Here is a 22878-nt window from a genome sequence, read left to right as displayed (position 1 = left end):
ATGGGATGTTTGAGGGGGTTCGGGTGATTATCCAATGGGATGTTGAAGGGGTTTCGGGTGATTATCCAATGGGATGTTTGAGGGGTTTCGGATGATTATCCAATGGGATGTTGAAGGGGTTTCGGGTGATTATCCAATGGAATGTTTGAGGGGGTTTCGGGTGATTATCCAATGGGATGTTTAAGGGGTATCGGGTGATTATCCAATGGGATGTTGAGGGGGTTTCGGGCGATTATCCAATGGGATGTTGAGGGGGTTTCGGACGATTATCCAATGGGATGTTGAAAGGGTTTCGGCCGATTATCCAATGGGATGTTGAAGGGGTTTCGGGTGATTATCCAATGGGATGTTTAAGGGGTATCGGGTGATTATCCAATGGGATGTTTAAGGGGTATCGGGTGATTATCCAATGGGATGTTGAAAGGGTTTCGGACGATTATCCAATGGGATGTTGAAGGGGTATCGGGTGATTATCCAATGGGATGTTGAAGGGGTATCGGACGATTATCCAATGGGATGTTGAAGGGGTTTCGGGTGATTATCCAATGGGATGTTGAGGGTGTTTCGGGTGATTATCCAATGGGATGTTGAAAGGGTTTCGGGTGATTATCCAATGGGATGTTGAAAGGGTTTCGGATGATTATCCAATGGGATGTTTGAGGGGGTTTCGGGTGATTTTCAAATGGGATGTTTGAGGGGTTTTCGGACGATTATCCAATGGGATGTTGAAGGGGTATCGGGTGATTATCCAATGGGATGTTGAAAGGGTTTCGGGCGATTATCCAATGGGATGTTTGTGGGGGTTTCGGGTGATTATCCAATGGCATGTTCAAGGAGTTTCGGGTGATTATCCAATGGGCTGTTTGAGGGGTTTTCGGACGATATCCAATGGGATGTTTGAAGGGGTTTCGGGCGATTATCCAATGGGATGTTTAAGAGGTTTCGGGCAATATCCAATGGGATGTTGAGGGGGTTTCGGGCGATATCCAATGGGATGTTAAGGGGGTTTCGGACGATTATCCAATGGGATGTTAAGGGGGTTTCGGACGATTATCCAATGGGATGCTGAGGGGGTTCGGGCGATATCCAATGGGATGTTGAGGGGGTTTCGGGTGATATCCAATGGGATGTTAAGGGGGTTTCGGGCGATTATCCAATGGGATGTTTGAGGGGTTTCCGGCGATTATCCAATGGGATGTTTGAGGGGTTTCGGGTGATTATCCAATGGGATGTTGAGGGGGTTTCGGGTGATTATCCAATGGGATGTTGAAAGGGTTTCGGGTGATTATCCAATGGGATGTTGAAGGGGTATCGGACGATTATCCAATGGGATGTTGAGGGGGTTTCGGGTGATTATCCAATGGGATGTTGAAAGGGTTTCGGGTGATTATCCAATGGGATGTTGAAGGGGTATCGGGTGATTATCCAATGGGATGTTGAAGGGGTATCGGACGATTATCCAATGGGATGTTTGAAGGGGTTTCGGGTGATTATCCAATGGGATGTTGAAGGGGTTTCGGGTGATTATCCAATGGGATGTTGAGGGTGTTTCGTGTGATTATCCAATGGGATGTTGAAAGGGTTTCGGGTGATTATCCAATGGGATGTTGAAAGGGTTTCGGATGATTATCCAATGGGATGTTTGAGGGGGTTTCGGGTGATTATCCAATGGGATGTTTGAGGGGTTTTCGGACGATTATCCAATGGGATGTTGAAGGGGTATCGGGTGATTATCCAATGGGATGTTGAAAGGGTTTCGGGTGATTATCCAATGGGATGTGTGTGGGGGTTTCGGGTGATTATCCAATGGCATGTTTAAGGGGTTTCGGGTGATTATCCAATGGGATGTTTGAGGGGTTTTCGGACGATATCCAATGGGATGTTTGAAGGGGTTTCGGGCGATTATCCAATGGGATGTTTAAGAGGTTTCGGGCGATATCCAATGGGATGTTGAGGGGGTTTCGGGCGACATCCAATGCGATGTTAAGGGGGTTTCGGACGATTATCCAATGGGATGCTGAGGGGGTTTCGGGTGATTATCCAATGGGATGTTAAGGGGGTTTCGGACGATTATCCAATGGGATGCTGAGGGGGTTCGGGCGATATCCAATGGGATGTTGAGGGGGTTTCGGGCGATATCCAATGGGATGTTAAGGGGGTTTCGGGCGATTATCCAATGGGATTTTTGAGGGGGTTTGGGCCGATTATCCAATGGGATGTTGAAGGGGTTTGGGCCGATTATCCAATGGGATGTTTGAGGGGGTTTCGGGCGATATCCAATGGGATGTTGAGGGGGTTTCGGGCGATATCCAATGGGATGTTAAGGGGGTTTCGGACGATTATCCAATGGGATGTTTGAGGGGGTTTCGGGCGATTATCCAATGGGATGTTTGAGGGGGTTTGGGCCGATTATCCAATGGGATGTTGAAGGGGTTTCGGGTGATTATCCAATGGGATGTTTAAGGGGGCTTCGGGCGATTATCCAATGGTATGTTGAAGGGGTATCGGGTGATTATCCAATGGGATGTTGAGGGGGTTTCGGGCGATTATCCAATGGGATGTTAAAGGGGGTTTCGGCCGATTATCCAATGGGATGTTGAAGGGGTTTCGGGTGATTATCCAATGGGATGTTTAAGGGGGGTTTCGGGCGATTATCCAATGGGATGTTTAAGGGGGTTTGGGCCGATTATCCAATGGGATGTTTGAGGGGGTTCGGGTGATTATCCAATGGGATGTTTGAGGGGGTTTCGGGTGATTATCCAATAGGATGTTTGAAGGGGGTTTCGGGTGATTATCCAATGGGATGTTTGAGGGGGTTTCGGGCGATTATCCAATGGGATGTTTAAGGGGGTTTCGGGCGATTATCCAATGGGATGTTTAAGGGGGTTTCGGGCGATTATCCAATGGGATGTTTGAGGGGGTTTCGGGCGATTATCCAATGGGATGTTTAAGGGGGTTTCGGGCGATTATCCAATGGGATGTTTAAGGGGGTTTCGGGCGATTATCCAATGGGATGTTTCAGGGGGTTTCGGGCGATTATCCAATGGGATGTTTAAGGGGGTTTGGGCCGATTTCCAACGGGATGTTTGAGGGGGTTCGGGTGATTATCCAATGGGATGTTTGAGGGGGTTTGGGCCGATTATCCAATGGGATGTTTGAGGGGGTTCGGGTGATTATCCAATGGGATGTTTGAGGGGTATCGGGTGATTATCCAATGGGATGTTGAAGGGGTTTCGGGCGATTATCCAATGGGATGTTTAAGGGGTATCGGGTGATTATCCAATGGGATGTTTGAGGGGGTTTGGGCCGATTATCCAATGGGATGTTTGAGGGGGTTTGGGCCGATTATCCAATGGGATGTTAAAGGGGTTTCGGGTGATTATCCAATGGGATGTTTGAGGGGGTTCGGGTGATTATCCAATGGGATGTTGAAGGGGTTTCGGGTGATTATCCAATGGGATGTTTGAGGGGTTTCGTGTGATTATCCAATGGGATGTTGAAGGGGTTTCGGGTGATTATCCAATGGAATGTTTGAGGGGGTTTCGGGTGATTATCCAATGGAATGTTTAAGGGGTATCGGGTGATTATCCAATGGGATGTTGAGGGGGTTTCGGGCGATTATCCAATGGGATGTTGAGGGGGTTTCGGACGATTATCCAATGGGATGTTGAAAGGGTTTCGGCCGATTATCCAATGGGATGTTGAAGGGGTTTCGGGTGATTATCCAATGGGATGTTTAAGGGGTATCGGGTGATTATCCAATGGGATGTTGAAAGGGTTTCGGACGATTATCCAATGGGATGTTGAAGGGGTTTCGGACGATTATCCAATGGGATGTTTAAGGGGTATCGGGTGATTATCCAATGGGATGTTTAAGGGGTTTCGGACGATTATCCAATGGGATGTTTAAGGGGTATCGGGTGATTATCCAATGGGATGTTGAAAGGGTTTCGGGTGATTATCCAATGGGATGTGTGTGGGGGTTTCGGGTGATTATCCAATGGCATGTTTAAGGGGTTTCGGGTGATTATCCAATGGGATGTTTGAGGGGTTTTCAGACGATATCCAATGGGATGTTTGAAGGGGTTTCGGGCGATTATCCAATGGGATGTTTAAGAGGTTTCGGGCGATATCCAATGGGATGTTGAGGGGGTTTCGGGCGACATCCAATGGGATGTTAAGGGGGTTTCGGACGATTATCCAATGGGATGCTGAGGGGGTTTCGGGTGATTATCCAATGGGATGTTAAGGGGGTTTCGGACGATTATCCAATGGGATGCTGAGGGGGTTCGGGCGATATCCAATGGGATGTTGAGGGGGTTTCGGGCGATATCCAATGGGATGTTAAGGGGGTTTCGGGCGATTATCCAATGGGATTTTTGAGGGGGTTTGGGCCGATTATCCAATGGGATGTTGAAGGGGTTTGGGCCGATTATCCAATGGGATGTTTGAGGGGGTTTCGGGCGATATCCAATGGGATGTTGAGGGGGTTTCGGGCGATATCCAATGGGATGTTAAGGGGGTTTCGGACGATTATCCAATGGGATGTTTGAGGGGGTTTCGGGCGATTATCCAATGGGATGTTTGAGGGGGTTTGGGCCGATTATCCAATGGGATGTTGAAGGAGTTTCGGGTGATTATCCAATGGGATGTTTAAGGGGGCTTCGGGCGATTATCCAATGGTATGTTGAAGGGGTATCGGGTGATTATCCAATGGGATGTTGAGGGGGTTTCGGGCGATTATCCAATGGAATGTTAAAGGGGGTTTCGGCCGATTATCCAATGGGATGTTGAAGGGGTTTCGGGTGATTATCCAATGGGATGTTTAAGGGGGGTTTCGGGCGATTATCCAATGGGATGTTTAAGGGGGTTTGGGCCGATTATCCAATGGGATGTTTGAGGGGGTTCGGGTGATTATCCAATGGGATGTTTGAGGGGGTTTCGGGTGATTATCCAATAGGATGTTTGAAGGGGGTTTCGGGTGATTATCCAATGGGATGTTTGAGGGGGTTTCGGGCGATTATCCAATGGGATGTTTAAGGGGGTTTCGGGCGATTATCCAATGGGATGTTTAAGGGGGTTTCGGGCGATTATCCAATGGGATGTTTAAGGGGGTTTGGGCCGATTATCCAATGGGATGTTTGAGGGGGTTCGGGTGATTATCCAATGGGATGTTTGAGGGGGTTTCGGGTGATTATCCAATAGGATGTTTGAAGGGGGTTTCGGGTGATTATCCAATGGGATGTTTGAGGGGGTTTCGGGCGATTATCCAATGGGATGTTTAAGGGGGTTTCGGGCGATTATCCAATGGGATGTTTAAGGGGGTTTCGGGCGATTATCCAATGGGATGTTTCAGGGGGTTTCGGGCGATTATCCAATGGGATGTTTAAGGGGGTTTGGGCCGATTTCCAACGGGATGTTTGAGGGGGTTCGGGTGATTATCCAATGGGATGTTTGAGGGGGTTTGGGCCGATTATCCAATGGGATGTTTGAGGGGGTTCGGGTGATTATCCAATGGGATGTTTGAGGGGTATCGGGTGATTATCCAATGGGATGTTGAAGGGGTTTCGGGCGATTATCCAATGGGATGTTTAAGGGGTATCGGGTGATTATCCAATGGGATGTTTGAGGGGGTTTGGGCCGATTATCCAATGGGATGTTTGAGGGGGTTTGGGCCGATTATCCAATGGGATGTTTGAGGGGGTTCGGGTGATTATCCAATGGGATGTTAAAGGGGTTTCGGGTGATTATCCAATGGGATGTTTGAGGGGGTTCGGGTGATTATCCAATGGGATGTTGAAGGGGTTTCGGGTGATTATCCAATGGGATGTTTGAGGGGTTTCGTGTGATTATCCAATGGGATGTTGAAGGGGTTTCGGGTGATTATCCAATGGAATGTTTGAGGGGGTTTCGGGTGATTATCCAATGGAATGTTTAAGGGGTATCGGGTGATTATCCAATGGGATGTTGAGGGGGTTTCGGGCGATTATCCAATGGGATGTTGAGGGGGTTTCGGACGATTATCCAATGGGATGTTGAAAGGGTTTCGGCCGATTATCCAATGGGATGTTGAAGGGGTTTCGGGTGATTATCCAATGGGATGTTTAAGGGGTATCGGGTGATTATCCAATGGGATGTTGAAAGGGTTTCGGACGATTATCCAATGGGATGTTGAAGGGGTTTCGGACGATTATCCAATGGGATGTTTAAGGGGTATCGGGTGATTATCCAATGGGATGTTTAAGGGGTTTCGGACGATTATCCAATGGGATGTTTAAGGGGTATCGGGTGATTATCCAATGGGATGTTGAAGAGGTTTCGGCCGTTTATCCAATGGGACGTTGAAGGGGTTTCGGACGATTATCCAATGGGATGTTTAAGGGGTATCGGGTGATTATCCAATGGGATGTTTGAGGGGTATCGGGTGATTATCCAATGGGATGTTTAAGGGGTATCGGCGATTATCCAATGGGAGGTTGAAGGGGTATCGGGTGATTTTCCAATGGGATGTTTAAGGGGTATCGGGCGATTATCCAATGGGATGTTGAGGGGGTTTCGGCCGATTATCCAATGGGATTTTGAAGGGGTTTCGGGTGATTATCCAATGGGATGTTGAAAGGGTTTCGGGTGATTATCCAATGGGATGTTTGAGGGGCTTTCGGCCGATTATCCAATGGGATGTTGAAAGGGTTTCGGACTATTATCCAATTGGATGTTGAAAGGGTTTCGGACGATTATCCAATGGGATGTTTGAGGGATTTCGGGCGATTATCCAATGGGATGTTTGAGGGGTTTCGGTTGATTATCCAATGGGATGTTTGAGGGGGTTTCGGCCGATTATCCAATGGGATGTTGAAGGGGTTTCGGGTGATTATCCAATGGGATGTTTGAGGGGGTTTGGGCCGATTATCCAATGGGATGTTGAAAGAGTTTCGGACGATTATCCAATGGGATGTTGAAGGTGTTTCGGGTGATTATCCAATGGGATGTTGAGGGGGTTTCGGGTGATTCTCCAATGGGATGTTGAGGGGGTTTCGGGTGATTATCCAATGGGATGTTGAAAGGGTTTCGGACGATTATCCAATGGGATGTTGAGGGGGTTTCGGGTGATTCTCCAATGGGATGTTGAGGGGGTTTCGGGTGATTATCCAATGGGATGTTGAAAGGGTTTCGGACGATTATCCAATGGGATGTTGAGGGGGTTTCGGGTGATTCTCCAATGGGATGTTGAGGGGGTTTCGGGTGATTATCCAATGGGATGTTGAAGGGGTTTCGGGTGATTATCCAATGGGATGTTGAGGGGGTTTCGGGTGATTATCCAATGGGATGTTTAAGGGGTATCGGGGATTATCCAATGGGATGTTGAAGAGGTTTCGGCCGATTATCCAATGGGATGTTTAAGGGGTATCGGGTGATTATCCAATGGGATGTTTAAGGGGTATCGGGTGATTATCCAATGGGATGTTGAGGGGGTTTCGGCCGATTATCCAATGGGATGTTTAAGGGGTTTCGGGTGATTATCCAATGGGATGTTGAGGGGGTTTCGGCCGATTATCCAATGGGATGTTGAAGGGGTTTCGGGTGATTATCCAATGGGATGTTGAAAGGGTTTCGGGTGATTATCCAATGGGATGTTTGAGGGTGTTTCGGCCGATTATCCAATGGGATGTTGAAAGGGTTTCGGACGATTATCCAATGGGATGTTGAAAGGGTTTCGGACGATTATCCAATGGGATGTTTGAGGGGTTTCGGGCGATTATCCAATGGGATGTTTGAGGGGGTTTCGGCCGATTATCCAATGGGATGTTGAAGGGGTTTATGGTGATTATCCAATGGGATGTTTGAGGGGGTTTGGGCCGATTATCCAATGGGATGTTGAAGGTGTTTATGGTGATTATCCAATGGGATGTTGAAAGGGTTTCGGATGATTATCCAATGGGATGTTTGAGGGGGTTTCGGGTGATTATCCAATGGGATGTTTAAGGGGGTTTCGGGTGATTATCCAATGGGATGTTGAAAGGGTTTCGGACGATTATCCAATGGGATGTTGAAGGGGTTTCGGCCGATTATCCAATGGGATGTTGAAGCGGTTTCGGGTGATTATCCAATGGGATGTTTGAGGGGGTTTGGGCCGATTATCCAATGGGATGTTGAAGGGGTTTATGGTGATTATCCAATGGGATGTTTGAGGGGGTTTGGGCCGATTATCCAATGGGATGTTGAAAGGGTTTCGGACGATTATCCAATGGGATGTTGAAGCGGTTTCGGGTGATTATCCAATGGGATGTTGAGGGGGTTTCGGGTGATTATCCAATGGGATGTTTGAAGGGGTTTCGGGTGATTATCCAATGGGATGTTGAAGGGGTTTCGGGTGATTATCCAATGGGATGTTGAAGGGGTTTCGGGTGATTATCCAATGGGATGTTGAAAGGGTTTCGGGTGATTATCCAATGGGATGTTGAAAGGGTTTCGGATGATTATCCAATGGGATGTTTGAGGGGGTTTCGGGTGATTATCCAATGGGATGTTTAAGGGGGTTTCGGGTGATTATCCAATGGGATGTTGAAAGGATTTCGGACGATTATCCAATGGGATGTTGAAGGGGTTTCGGGTGATTAGCCAATGGGATGTTGAAGGGGTTCGGACGTTTTAGGTGTTTCTGACAGGTCCTGAGCTGATTGCTGTTTTCCTCCCTCCACTTTCCTTCAAACAACAGGCCTGAGTCAGTGGGACACATTACTGGGAGCAGTGTTTCACGATCAGGTGGTTTTCTGGTAAGGATCTTCATTCTACTGTCTCAGTATAGTGTGACTGCTGGCTCCTGGCTGGCCTCCCACATTCTATCCCACATAAACTAGAGGTGATCCAAAACTCGGCTGCCCGTGTCCTAACTCGCACCAAGTCCCGCTCACCCATCACCCCCTGTGCTCGCTGCCCCGTGTCTGAACTCGCACCAAGTCCCACTCACCCATCACCCCCTGTGCTCGCTGCCCCGTGTCCTAACTCACACCGAGTCCCGCTCACCCATCACCCCCTGTGCTCGCTGCCCCGTGTCTGAACTCGCACCAAGTCCCACTCACCCATCACCCCCTGTGCTCACTGCCCCGTGTCCTGACTCGCACCAAGTCCCGCTCACCCATCACCCCCTGTGCTCACTGCCCCGTGTCCGAACTCACACCAAGTCCCACTCACCCATCACCCCCTGTGCTCGCTGCCCCGTGTCCTAACTCACACCGAGTCCCGCTCACCCATCACCCCCTGTGCTCGCTGCCCCGTGTCTGAACTCGCACCAAGACCCATTCACCCATCACCCCCTGTGCTCACTGCCCCGTGTCCTAACTCACACCAGGTCCCGCTCACCCATCACCCCCTGTGCTCACTGCCCTAAAATGGCTTCCGGTTAAGCAACGCCTCATTTTGAAAATTCCCATCCTTGTTTACAAATCCCTCCATGGCCCTCGCCCCTCCCTATCTCTGTAATCTCCTCTAGCCCCACAACCCCCCGAGATGTCTGGGCTCCTCTAATTCTGCCCTCCTGACCATCCCTGATTATAATCGCTCCACCATCGGTGGCCGTGCCTTCTGTTGCCTGGGCCCCAAGCTCTGGAACTCCCTCCCTAAACCTCTCCGCCTCTCTACCTCTCACTCCTCCTTTAAGATGCTCCTTAAAACCGACCTCTCTGACCAAGCTTTTGCTCACCTGCACTAATTTCCACTTATGCGGCTCGGTGTCAAATTTTTTATCTCATAATACTCCTGTGGAGCGCTTTGGGACGTTTCAACACATTAAAGGTACTATATAAATATATGTTGTTGCTCTCACCTCCGGTGTCTCCGTATAGTGTGACTGCTCTCACCTCAGTTCCATTAGATTGAAAGAGGAAGCTTATAATATTGCGAAGAATAGTAGTAGACCTGAGGATTGGGAGTTTCAGAAACCAGTGAAGGATGACCAAAACATTGACAAAAAAAGGAAAAAATAGACTGAGAGAAAACTGGCAAGAAATATAAAAAACGATTGTAAGAGCACAGAGTAGCAAAAGTAAATGTTGGTCCCTTCGAAGCTGAGGCAGGAGAAATTATTACGGGGAATAAGGAAATGGCAGAAATTTGAAAGTCAGCCCATGTTGTGCAGACAGAGGCTGTTTAATCGAGGCTCCGGGGCGGGAGTGGATTTGAACGACCTGGAATAATTCTTCCCCCGCCCCTCTCTCTCTTGAAGTATGTTATCTCCTCACAGGGGTACAATTCATCGGCGGCCCCTTGAACCAGGATGACTTGCTTCCACATGAGTTCACAGATGTTTCAATGAAGGATATTCCAGTCCAGAACTCCAGTTAAAAGGGTGGACGATGCCTGTGGGTGGATTTGTTTAACATGGGGTGGCCGTTGCACACCAGCCACCACACGGGCTTGACAGAGCTAGGCCTTTATCCAGTGGCAAGGGTTAACCAGGACAACTGGAGACCTGCTCTGCTGCACGGACCAAGTGTGCGCCCACATATCGCAGTGTGGGCTGGGCCCGTGCTGTCCCTGGGCCCTCGGCTCTTCTGGGCCCCCGAACCCGCATTTGCCGCACCCCCGCCACGAACTCTCGCGCTCCTCCGCCACAAATATTCGCCGCACCTCCGCCACAATCTCTCACCGCTCCTCCGTCACAAAACACTCGCCGAACCTCCGCCACAATTTCCCTCCGCACCAAACATTCACTGAACCTCTGCCACGATCACCCACCAAATCTCAGCCACGGTCCCGCAACCCTCCGCCGCTTCGATCATTCACTGCACCTCCGCCACGACCTTCCCGTTCCTCTGCTTCACCAGGGCCCCGGCGATGCTCCTGCCCATGCTCCAAACAGTGACCTGGGTCCTGAGGATGTCACCAATTTGTGTTGTGGTGGCGTGGGCAATGTTTTGGGAATGTTTTTGTGTGGGGTTTTTTTCTCCCCAGGCGTCTCTCAGAGCGTTCCCGGGTCGGCTCTTTAGCTCGGGATTTTCCCATGCTAGTGCCCAAGAGAGGTGTACAATTACGTTGGCACTGGCCACCCTCCCATACCTTGCCTCGGTGTCCTTCTGTCCGTGTGTGAGCTGAGACACTGGGGCGGTTTTCGGCACGTCTGCGTTCTGTTTTTCGCCACAAAGCGGCGGCAATGGCCACATTGGGGTCTTCCGGGCGGGCAGTTGGTCAGCCTCCAGCGCACCACGGGGGTTTTCGGGGCCCGCTTTGCAACAGCGCGGAACAGCACCACCCAGAAGAGCTGCGCCGGTGTGCAACGTCCTGGTTGCAACACCGGTGCGAGTTTTGACCCGTGTACTCTGCAGTGACCACCTGGGAAATCAGGCAGTCCAACGATACCGACTGCAGAGAGGTAGGTAATGGACTCCTAAGGTCAGTGTGATTGTTTTCTCCATTATTTTTTTTGTGGTTTATGTTGTGGTGGCATGGGCAATGTTTTGAGAATGTTTTTGTGTGGGGTAATTTCGGATTTTTTTTTCTCCCCAGGCGTCTCTCGGAGCGCTCCCGGCCCGGCTGTTTAGCTCGGGAGTTTCCCATCCTAACGGCCCGAGAGGGGTGTACAACGCCTCCCTTAGCGCTGCGCCCCCTGACTCAGGGCCCAGCTGCCCGATGTTACTCACTGAGGCACAAACTGCTCCCGGGCGCAAACTTTACCGCCCCGCCACCATTGCCGCCCTGAAATCATCAAAGCCCAAAATCCAGCCCAGTGAGTGTGAGCAGGGTTTTACAGCCAAGTCTGTTGTCCCTTCTTACACACACACACACACTCACTTTCCAGTAAGAGTCACTCATCATAGGCGGTGCCTCAGAATCGAGGAAGACTTGCTTCCACTCCTGAAGTGAGTTCTTTGATAGCTGAACAGTCCAATATGAGAGCCACAGACCCTGTCACAGGTGGGACAGACATTCGTCGAAGGAAGAGGTGGGTGGAACTGGTTTTGCTGCACGCTCCTTCCGCTGCCTGCGCTTGACCTCTTCACGCTCGCGGCGTTCAGATTCGAAGAGCTCAACGCCCTCCGGATGCACTTTCTCCACCTAGGGCGGTCTTCGGCCAGGGACTCCCAGGTGTCAGTGGGGATGTTGCACTTTATCAGGGAGGCTTTGAGGGCTTCCCTGTAACGTTTCTGCTGCCCACCTTTGGCTCGTTTGCCATAAAGGAGCTCCGCAAAGAGCAATTGCTCTGGGAGTCTCGTATCTGCCATGCGGACTATGTGGCCTGCGCAGCGAAGCTGGTCGAGTGTGGTCAGTGCTTCGATGCTGGGGATGTTGGGCCTGGTCGAGGACACTGATGTTGGTGCGCCTGTCCTCCCAGGGGATTTGCAGGATCTTGCAGAGACATCGTTGGTGATATATCTCCAGTGATTTGAGGTGCCTTCTGTACATGGTCTATGCCTCAGACCCATACAGGAGGGCGGGTATTACTACAGCCCTGTAGACCATGAGCTTGGTGGTAGATTTGAGGGCCTGGTCTTCAAACACTCTTTTTCTCAGGAGTCCGAAGGCTGCACTGCCGCACTGGAGGCATCAATGTCTGCTTTTGTTGATAAGAGGCTCCCGAGATATGGGAAATGGTCCACGTTGTCGAGGGCCGCGCCGTGAATCTTGATGACTGGGCGCAGTGCTGTGCGGCGAGGACAGGCTGGTGATCAGGAGCAGCAATTCTGGCTGGTGCTCTTCCCAAGGGCCATGGGGAGCACTAAAGCCCCTACCCGGCCCCCTTCACCAGCTGCCATCAGCTAACACATCACTGACCATAGGTGGAACCTGGGCTCTTCCACCGCTCTGGGGGCCTAGTACCAATTGAAGCCCCCTTACTGCCTCTCAGTGGCTATGCGGCCTTCCCCTGATAAAGAAAAGAAAGACTTGCATTTATATAGCGCCTTTCACGACCACCGGACGTCTCAAGGCGCTTTGCAGCCAATGAAGTACTTTTGGGAAGTAGTCACTGTTGTAATGTGGGAAACGTAGCGGCCAATGAGCGCACAGCAAGCTCCCACAAACAGCAGTGTGATAATGACCAGATAATCTGTTTTTTTGATTGAGGGATAAATATTGGCCCCAGGACATAACTCCCCTGCTCTTCTTCGAAATAGTGGCCGTGGGATCTTTTACGTCCACCTGAGAGACCAGACGGGGCCTCGGTTTAACGTCTCATCCGAAAGCCATCACTCCCTCAGCACTGCACTGGGGGTGTCAACCTAGATTTTTGTGCTCGAGTCCCTGGAGTGGGACTTAAACCCACAACCTTCTGACTCAGAGGCGAGAGTGCTGCTCACTGAGCCACGGCTGACACCCTGATGGCCTCAGTGCACATTTCCTGGGGCTCACACATACAGACGAGCACTCGGGCGATGTCCTTGGGTGGGGAAACCAGTGTCCATGGAATCCCAAATGTCGGGCCAGATCAGCCGAGTCCGGACAGGGTGCGATTCTTTTTCAATAAAGTTATTAAACACAAGAAGTCGATGAAGTGCTGCTCGGAGGAGTGGCTGAATAGCACATCCATGCCTGTACTGTGACTGCTCTCTCGTTCACAGACACCCAGAGGGAGCTCCGTAACCTCGGGTAGGAGCACGCCAAGAGACGCCACCATGGGTGAGTGCTGGGAGGTCAGTCCCCGGGGGTAGGGGGCACGGCGACAGACTGCAGCTCATCCTCCGGGGGGATGGAGGTGAATCTTTGGAATTCTCTACCCGAGAGGGCTGGGGAGGCTCAGTCGTGAGTATATTCAAGACAGAGATCGATAGTGTTATGTATGCATGCTTGTATTGTTGTATGGTGTCTGTAACACTGACTGTACCGTCACCCTGTAAACACCTTACCTGTACACCAGAGGGCGCTGCTGCTGGAGACCTAAGGGTTACCTGCACACTGCAGCTAACCCAGTATAAAAGGAAGCTCACAGCTTGGTGCTCACTCGAGGAGCTGCAAATAAAGGACTACACTCTACACAGTTTAAGTACCATACCCTGCCTCGTGGAATCATTACCAAAGGTGCCAACATAACCTACAGGTAGATTTTTGGATATTAAGGGAATTAAGGAATATGGAGGTAGTGCAGGAAAGTGGGGTTGAGGTAGAAGATCAGCCGTGATCTCACTGAATGGTGGAGCGGGCTCGAGGGGCCGAATGGCCGACTCCTGCTCCTAATTCTTATGTTCTTTATACCGAGCGGGGTGGAGGTGAATTGTGATTCACCTGAGTAACTACACGGTGCAGCGGTCTGGGTTTTAGCTCAGCTCAGCCTCCCCCCCCCACTCTCTGAGGACCATCTCTCCCCCCTCCCCCCCCCCGTCTGTGGTCTTTCAGTGCCTCCCCCTCCCCCTCTCTCTCTGATCACCCTCTCTCCCCCTCCCCCTTCCCCTGATCACCCTCTCTCCCCTTCCCCCCTCTCTCTGATCACCTTCTCTCCCCTTCCCCCCTCTCTCCGATCATCGTCTCTCCCCCTCCCCCTCCCCCTGATCACCCTCTCTCCCCCTCCCCCTCTCTCTGATCACCCTCTCTGCCCCTCCCCCTCTCTCTGATCACCCTCTCTCCCCCTCCCCCTCTCTCTGATCACCCTCTCTCCCCCTCCCCCTCTCTCTGATCACTGTCTCTCCCCCTCCCCCTCTCTCTGATCACCCTCTCTCCCCCTCCCCCTCTCTCTGATCACTGTCTCTCCCCCTCCCCCTCTCTCTGATCACCTTCTCTCCCCTTCCCCCCTCTCTCCGATCATCGTCTCTCCCCCTCCCCCTCTCTCTGATCACTGTCTCTCCCCCTCCCCCTCTCTCTGATCACCCTCTCTCCCCCTCCCCCTCTCTCTGATCACTGTCTCTCCCCCTCCCCCTCTCTCTGATCACCTTCTCTCCCCCTCCCCCTCTCTCTGATCACTGTCTCTCCCCCTCCCCCTCTCTCTGATCACCCTCTCTCCCCCTCCCCCTCTCTCTGATCACCCTCTCTCCCCCTCCCCCTCTCTCTGATCACCTTCTCTCCCCTTCCCCCCTCTCTCCGATCATCGTCTCTCCCCCTCCCCCTCTCTCTGATCACCCTCTCTCCCCCTCCCCCTCTCTCTGATCACCCTCTCTCCCCCTCCCCCCCTCTCTGATCACCCTCTCTCCCCCTCCCCCTCTCTCTGATCACCTTCTCTCCCCCTCCCCCTCTCTCTGATCACCCTCTCTCCCCCTCCCCCTCTCTCTGATCACCCTCTCTCCCCCTCCCCCTCTCTCTGATCACCCTCTCTCCCCCTCCCCCTCTCTCTGATCACCCTCTCTCCCCCTCCCCCTCTCTCTGATCACTGTCTCTCCCCCTCCCCCTCTCTCTGATCACCCTCTCTCCCCCTCCCCCTCTCTCTGATCACCCTCTCTCCCCCTCCCCCTCTCTCTGATCACCCTCTCTCCCCCTCCCCCTCTCTCTGATCACCCTCTCTCCCCCTCCCCCTCTCTCTGATCACCCTCTCTCCCCCTCCCACTCTCTCTGATCACCCTCTCTCCCCCTCCCCCTCTCTCTGATCACCCTCTCTCCCCCTCCCACTCTCTCTGATCACCCTCTCTCCCCTCCCCCTCTCTCTGATCACCCTCTCTCCCCCTCCCACTCTCTCTGATCACCCTCTCTCCCCCTCCCCCTCTCTCTGATCACCCTCTCTCCCCCTCCCACTCTCTCTGATCACCCTCTCTCCCCCTCCCCCTCTCTCTGATCACCCTCTCTCCCCCTCCCCCTCTCTCTGATCACCCTCTCTCCCCTTCCCCTCTCTCTGATCACTCTCTCTCCCCCTCCCCCTCTCTCTGATCACCTTCTCTCCCCCTCCCCCTCTCTCTGATCACCCTCTCTCCCCCTCCCCCTCTCTCTGATCACCCTCTCTCCCCCTCCTCCTCTCTCTGATCACCCTCTCTCCCCTTCCCCTCTCTCTGATCACCCTCTCTCCCCCTCCCCCTCTCTCTGATCACTCTCTCTCCCCTCCCCCTCTCTCTGATCACTCTCTCTCCCCCTCCCTCTCTCTCTGATCACCCTCTCTCCCCTTCCCCTCTCTCTGATCACTCTCTCTCCCCTTCCCCTCTCTCTGATCACCCTCTCTCCCCCTCCCCCTCTCTCTGATCACCTTCTCTCCTCCTCCCCCTCTCTCTGATCACCCTCTCTCCCCTCCCCCTCTCTCTGATCACTCTCTCTCCCCTTTCCCTCTCTCTGATCACCCTCTCTCCCCTTCCCCTCTCTCTGATCACTCTCTCTCCCCTTCCCCTCTCTCTGAACACCCTCTCTCCCCCTCCCCCTCTCTCTGATCACCTTCTCTCCTCCTCCCCCTCTCTCTAATCACTGTTTCTCCTCCCTCCCCTCTCTGATCACCCTCTCTCCCCTCCCCCTCTCTCTGATCACCCTCTCTCCCCCTCCCCCTCTCTCTGATCACCCTCTCCCCCCCTCCCCCTCTCTCTGATCACCCTCTCTCCTCCTCCCCTTCTCTCCGATCACCGTCTCTCCCCCTCCCCCTCTCTCTGATCACCCTCTCTCCCCCTCCCCCTCTCTCTGATCACCCTCTCCCCCCCTCCCCCTCTCTCTGATCACCCTCTCTCCTCCTCCCCTTCTCTCCGATCACCGTCTCTCCCCCTCCCCCTCTCTCTGATCACCCTCTCTCCCCTCCCCCTCTCTCTGATCACCCTCTCTCCCCCTCCCCCTCTCTCTGATCACCCTCTCTCCCCCTCCCCCTCTCTCTGATCACCCTCTCTCCCCCTCCCACTCTCTCTGATCACCCTCTCTCCCCTCCCCCTCTCTCTGATCACCCTCTCTCCCCCTCCCCCTCTCTCTGATCACCCTCTCTCCCCTCCCCCTCTCTCTGATCACCCTCTCTCCCCTCCCCCTCTCTCTGATCATCCTCTCTCCTCCTCCCCTTCTCTCTAATCACCCTCTCTCCCCCTCCCACTCTCTCTGATCACCCTCTCTCCCCCTTTCCCTCTCTCTGATCACCCTCTCTCCCCCTCTCCCTCTCTCTGATCACCCTCTCTCCCCTCCCCCTCTCTCTGATCACTCTCTCTCCCCCTCCCCCTCTCTCTGATCACCTTCTCTCCTCCTCCCCCTCTCTCTAATCACTGTTTCTCCTCCCCTCCTCTCTGATCACCCTCTCTCCCCTCCCCCTCTCTCTGATCACCCTCTCTCCCCCTCCCACTCTCTCCGATCACGGTCTCTCCCCCTCCCCCTCTCTCTGATCACCCTCTCTCCCCCTCCCCCTCTCTCTGATCACCGTCTCTCCCACTCCCTCTCCCATTGATCACCCTCTCTCCCCCTCCCACTCTCTCTGATCACCCTCTCTCCCCCTCCCACTCTCTCTGATCACCCTCTCTCCCCCTCCCCCTCTCTCTGATCACCCTCTCTCCCCCTCCACCTCTCTCTGATCACCCTCTCTCCCCTCCCCCTCTCTCTGATCACCCTCTCTCCCCTCCCCCTCTCTCTGATCACCCTCTCTCCCCCTCCCCCTCTCTCTGATCACCTTCTCTCCTCCTCCCCCTCTCTCTAATCACTGTTTCTCCTCCCCTCCTCTCTGATCACCCTCTCTCCCCCTCCCCCTCTCTCTGATCACCCTCTCTCCCCCTCCACCTCTCTCTGATCACCCTCTCTCCCCTCCCCCTCTCTCCCCTCCCCCTCTCTCTGATCACCCTCTCTCCCCTCCCCCTCTCTCTGATCACCCTCTCTCCCCCTCCCCCTCTCTCTGATCACCTTCTCTCCTCCTCCCCCTCTCTCTAATCACTGTTTCTCCTCCCCTCCTCTCTGATCACCCTCTCTCCCCTCCCCCTCTCTCTGATCACCCTCTCGCCCCCTCCCCCTCTCTCCGATCACCCTCTCTCCCCTCCCCCTCTCTCTGATCACCCTCTCTCCTCCTCCCCTTCTCTCTAATCACCCTCTCTCCCCCTCCCACTCTCTCTGATCACCCTCTCTCCCCCTTTCCCTCTCTCTGATCACCCTCTCTCCCCCTCCCCCTCTCTCTGATCACCCTCTCTCCCCTCCCACTCTCTCTGATCACCCTCTCTCCCCTCCCCCTCTCTCTGATCAGCTTCTCTCCTCCTCCCCCTCTCTCTAATCACTGTTTCTCCTCCCCCCCCTCTCTGATCACTCTCTCTCCCCTCCCCCTCTCTCTGATCACCCTCTCTCCACCTCCCCCTCTCTCTGATCACCCTCTCTCCCCCTCCCCCTCTCTCTGATCACGCTCTCTCCCCCTCCCCCTCTCTCTGATCACCCTCTCTCCCCTTCCCCCTCTCTCTGAACACCTTCTCTCCCCTCCCCCTCTCTCTGATCACCCTCTCCCCCCTCTCTCTCTCTGATCACCCTCTCTCCCCCTCCCCCTCTCTCTGATCACCCTCTCTCCCCCTCCCCCTCTCTCTGATCACCCTCTCTCCCCCTCCCCCTCTCTCTGAACACCTTCTCTCCCCCTCCCCCTCTCTCTGATCACCCTCTCTCCCCCTCCCCCTCTCTCTGATCACCCTCTCTCCCCCTCCCCCTCGCTCTGATCACCGTCTCTACCCCTCCCCTCTCTCTGATCACTGTCTCTCCCCCTCCCCCTCTCTCTGATCACTGTCTCTCCCCCTCCCCCTCTCTCTGATCACCCTCTCTCCCCCTCCCCCTCTCTCTGATCACCCTGTCTCCCCCTCCCCCTCTCTCTGATCACCGTCTCTCCCCCTCCCCCTCTCTCTGATCACCCTCTCTCCCCCTCCCCCTCTCTCTGATCACCCTCTCTCCCCCTCCCCCTCGCTCTGATCACCGTCTCTACCCCTCCCCTCTCTCTGATCACTGTCTCTCCCCCTCCCCCTCTCTCTGATCACCCTCTCTCCCCTCCCCCTCTCTCTGATCACCCTCTCTCCCCCCCTCCCCCTCTCTCTCTGATCACCTTCTCTCCCCTCCCCCTCTCTCTGATCACTGTCTCTCCTCCTCCCCCCCACTCTGATCACCCTCTCTCCCCTCCCCCTCTCTCTCTGATCACCTTCTCTCCTCCTCCCCCCCTTCTCTGATCACCCTCTCTCCCCTCCCCCTCTCTCTGATCACCCTCTCTCCCCGCTCCCCCTCTCTCTGATCACCCTCTCTCCCCCTCCCCCTCTCTCTGATCACCCTCTCTCCCCACCCTCTCTCCTCCTCCCCCTCTCTCTCTGATCACCTTCTCTCCTCCTCCCCCTCTCTCTGATCACTGTTTCTCCTCCCCCCCCCTCTCTCTGATCACCGTCTCTCCCCCTCCCCCTCTCTCTGATCACCCTCTCTCACCCTCCCCCTCTCTCTGATCACCCTCTCTCCTCCTCCCCCTCTCTCTCTGATCACCTTCTCTCCTCCTCCCCCTCTCTCTGATCACTGTTTCTCCTCCCCCCCTCTCTCTGATCACCCTCTCTCCCCCTCCCCTCTCTCTCTGATCACCCTCTCTCCCCCTCTCCCTCTCTCTGATCACCGTCTCTCCCCCTCCCCCTCTCTCTGATCACCCTCTCTCCCCCTCCCCCTCTCTCTGATCACCCTCTCTCCCCCTCCCCCTCTCTGATCACCCTCTCTCCCCCTCCCCCTCTCTCTGATCATCCTCTCTCCCCCTCCCCCCTCTCTCTGATCACCGTCTCTCCCCCTCTCCCTCTCTCTGATCACCCTCTCTCCCCCTCCCCCTCTCTCTGATCACCCTCTCTCCCCCTCCCCCTCTCTCTCATCACCGTCTGTCCTCCCCTTCCTCCTCTGTCTGAGGACCATGTCATCAGTACGCCCAAGTGCCACATTCACAGGGTGCTCCCCAGCATCGTAACCAACTGACCGTTCTCCACACTCAGGCCCGAATAGCGTCAGCAGGGTAACTGGTTCTCAGGGGCCATCACACCCGAGTCCACTCTTGTCTTCACTCGTTGTCTAACATGTGTGCACACGCTTTCTAGCAGTGGGCCACTGAATTGTGATCGGGAATCACTTGATCAGCTTTGCTGGGCAGGCCACATTGTTCGCAAGCCAGACACGAGACTTCCAAAGCAAGCGCTCTACTTGGATCTCCTACATGCCAAATGAGCCAACGGTGGGCAGAGGAAACGTTACAAGGACACCCTCAAACCCTCCTTGATAAAGTGCAACATCCCCACCAACACCTGGGAATCCCTGACCAAAGACCAGACCGCCCTAAGAGGTGGAAGTGCATCCGGGAGGGCGCTGAGCACCTCGAGTCTCGTCGCCGAGAGCGTGCAGAAAGCAAGCGCAGGCAGCGGAAGGAGCGTGCGGCAAACCAGTCCCACCCTCCCCTTCCCTCAACCACTGTCTGTCCCACCTGTGACAGGGACTGTGGTTCTCATATTGGACTGTTCAGTCACCTAAGACCTCATGTTAAGAGTGGAAGCAAGTCTTCCTCGATTCTGAGGGACTGCCTATGATGATGATGAGTGATCGGGAGTGGGAACTGCTGCTGGTTTTTCCCTTTCTAACTATTTGGGCACTGAGACCAATTTTATCCCCCAGCTGGGATCAGTTCTCAGTACTAACTGGGCCCTTTATGCTGTGTTTGGGGCTCAGTACCAGACTGGGTGTGGTGGGGACGTGGAATACACATGGAGCTGTGGTGGTGTCTGTATTTATATTTGTGACAGTTAATTTGTCTGTTTGATTTCTAGGCTCACCTTCTGCAGGGTCTGGAGACAGCTTCTCATACAGGTAAGGACCGCAGGCTCAGATCTTTCTCTCTGTCGCTCTCTCTGTCTGTCTGGCTCTCTTTGTCTGTCTGTCCTCTTATTTCTCATCTACATGTTACCCCTTGGCGACATCATCTGAAAACACGCCGTCAGTTTCCACATGTACGCTGAGACACCCAGCTCTACCTCACTCCCCCACCCACTTCTCTCGACCCCTCCACGGTCTCTAAATTGTCAGACTTCTTGTCCGACATCCAGCTCTGGATGAGCAGAAATTTCCTCCAATTGAATATTGGGAAGACCGAAGCCATTGTTTTCAGTCCCCGCCACAAATTCCGTTCCCTAACCACTGACTCCATCCCTCGCCACAACTCCTGTCTGAGGCTGAACCAGACTGTTCGCAACCTTGGCATCATATTTGATCTTGAAATGAGCTTTTGACCACATAGCCGCAGTATAACTAAAACCGCCTATTTCCACCTCCGTAACATCGCCCGTCTCCGCCCCCTGCCTCAGCTCATCCGCTGCTGAAGCCCTCATCCATGTCTTTGTTACCGCTAGACTTAACTATTCCAACGCACTCCTGGCTGGCCTCCCACATTCTACCCTAGGGAAACTAGAGGTGATCCAAAACTCGGCTGCCCATGTCCTAACTCGCACCAAGTCCCGCTCACCCATCAGCCCCTGTGCTCGCTGACCTACATTGACTTCCGGTTAAGCAACGTCGCGATTTCAAAATTCTCATCCTTGTTTAAAAATCCCTCCATGGCCCTCACCCCTCCCTATCTCTGTAATCTCCTCCAGCCCCACAACCCCCCGAGATGTCTGCGCTCCTCTAATTCTGCCCTCCTGAGCATCCCTGATTATAATCGCTCCACCATCGGTGGCCGTGCCTTCTGTTGCCTGGGCCCCAAGCTCTGGAACTCCCTCCCTAAACCTCTCCACCTCTCTACCTCTCTTTCATCCTTAAAACATACCTCCTTGATGTGCTAATTACTCCTTATGTGGCTCGGTGTCAAATCTTTATCTCATAATACTCCTGTCACGCGCCATGAAACGTTTCACTGCATTAAAAGTACCATATAAACACAAGTTGTGTTGTTGTTGTTGGTGTTGGTTTGCGGGTGGACACCGGGGAGAACTCGCCCGCTCTTCTCCCAACAGTGACCGCGGGATTGTCAGCGTCCCCTCGAGAGTGCAGATGGGGCCCTCAGCTTAACCCCCTGGGACTTGAGGTCCAATCCGGCACTAAACAGCAGGGGGATGAAGGACTCCCCTCTCCGAAGGGGGACTGGGGTGGGGGGGAGTAGCTCAGACACTGACCTTTAACTCTCTGGGGACCAGCCCCAGTGAGAGGGAGAGAAGGTGCGGCTGGGAAACTGCTTTCAAGGTCTGTGATGGAAAAATATGATGATGTTTGTTATGTATGTGAACCTCACCTATGTGTAAGACTTGCCACTAGGGGGCACACCTGTGGGAGACCTATGGATCACCTGTGTACCCTGGAGCAAGCAGGTATAAAGGGCAGTCCACCATGCTGCTGCCTCACTTTGGAGTTATATTAAAGAGACCAAGGTCACAATGGTTTGAGCTTACAACACAGTCTCGTGGAGTTATTCTGAACATAACAACTGGCGACGAGTTACAGATCACGAACTTTCACGCGGAAATTGGTGCTGTTGGTATTCTTGAGAGATTTGTTAAGGGTGATGATTGGGAAGCCTTCGTTGAGCGTCTTGACCAGTACTTCATGGCAAACAAGCTGGACACGGCTGAGACGGCGATCAAGTGCAGGGCGATTCTCCTCACCGTATGTGGGTCTTCGATATATGGCCTCCGCAAAAATCTGCTGGCACCAGACAAACCAACAGACAAGACTTAAACAGAGCAGTGTGCGCTGGCCTGGGAACACCTCCAGCCGAAGGAGAACATCTTAATGGCCAGGTATCGCTTTTACACGCACCATCGCGCCGAGGGCCAGAACGTGGCAAGCTTTGTAGCCGACCTAAGACGCCTCGCGGGATAGTGCGAATTTGCAGGATCTTTAGGGGAAATGTATTGTGTTCCTAACACAGATGAGACTACACACAGGGAGGTTAAAGTAACAGTGACCTCAGTCTTTAACAAGACACTCCAGAGTGAGGAACAGGCCTGAGGGGCCGGCTTATATACAGTGCTCCCAAGGGATGCTGGGATCTCTTGGGACTTCAGGGAATGAGCTCCCTGGTGGCGGAACATGGGAGTGCATGCTTTACAGATACACAACATCGCT

At 53.4% G+C, this 22878-nt stretch overlaps 1 protein-coding gene across 1 annotated transcript in view; it reads left to right on the top strand.

Moving 5' to 3' along the window:
• Nucleotides 1–20632, top strand: part of LOC139235676 (E3 ubiquitin-protein ligase RNF212B-like) — a 202084-nt gene extending 181452 nt beyond the window's left edge. The window contains exons 9-11 of the mRNA XM_070866716.1: nt 8717–8774; nt 13554–13611; nt 20589–20632. Of these exons, the coding sequence (XP_070722817.1) occupies nt 8717–8774; nt 13554–13611; nt 20589–20632 (160 nt within the window). The remainder of the gene's footprint in view (nt 1–8716; nt 8775–13553; nt 13612–20588) is intronic.
• Nucleotides 20633–22878: the final 2246 nt, after the last annotated feature.

This window comes from Pristiophorus japonicus, chromosome 23 (assembly GCF_044704955.1).
Source record: "Pristiophorus japonicus isolate sPriJap1 chromosome 23, sPriJap1.hap1, whole genome shotgun sequence".
Lineage (NCBI taxonomy): Eukaryota > Metazoa > Chordata > Chondrichthyes > Pristiophoridae > Pristiophorus > Pristiophorus japonicus.
The sequence above is the reverse complement of the archived record's forward strand: the minus strand, read 5'-3'. Positions and strand labels throughout refer to the sequence as shown.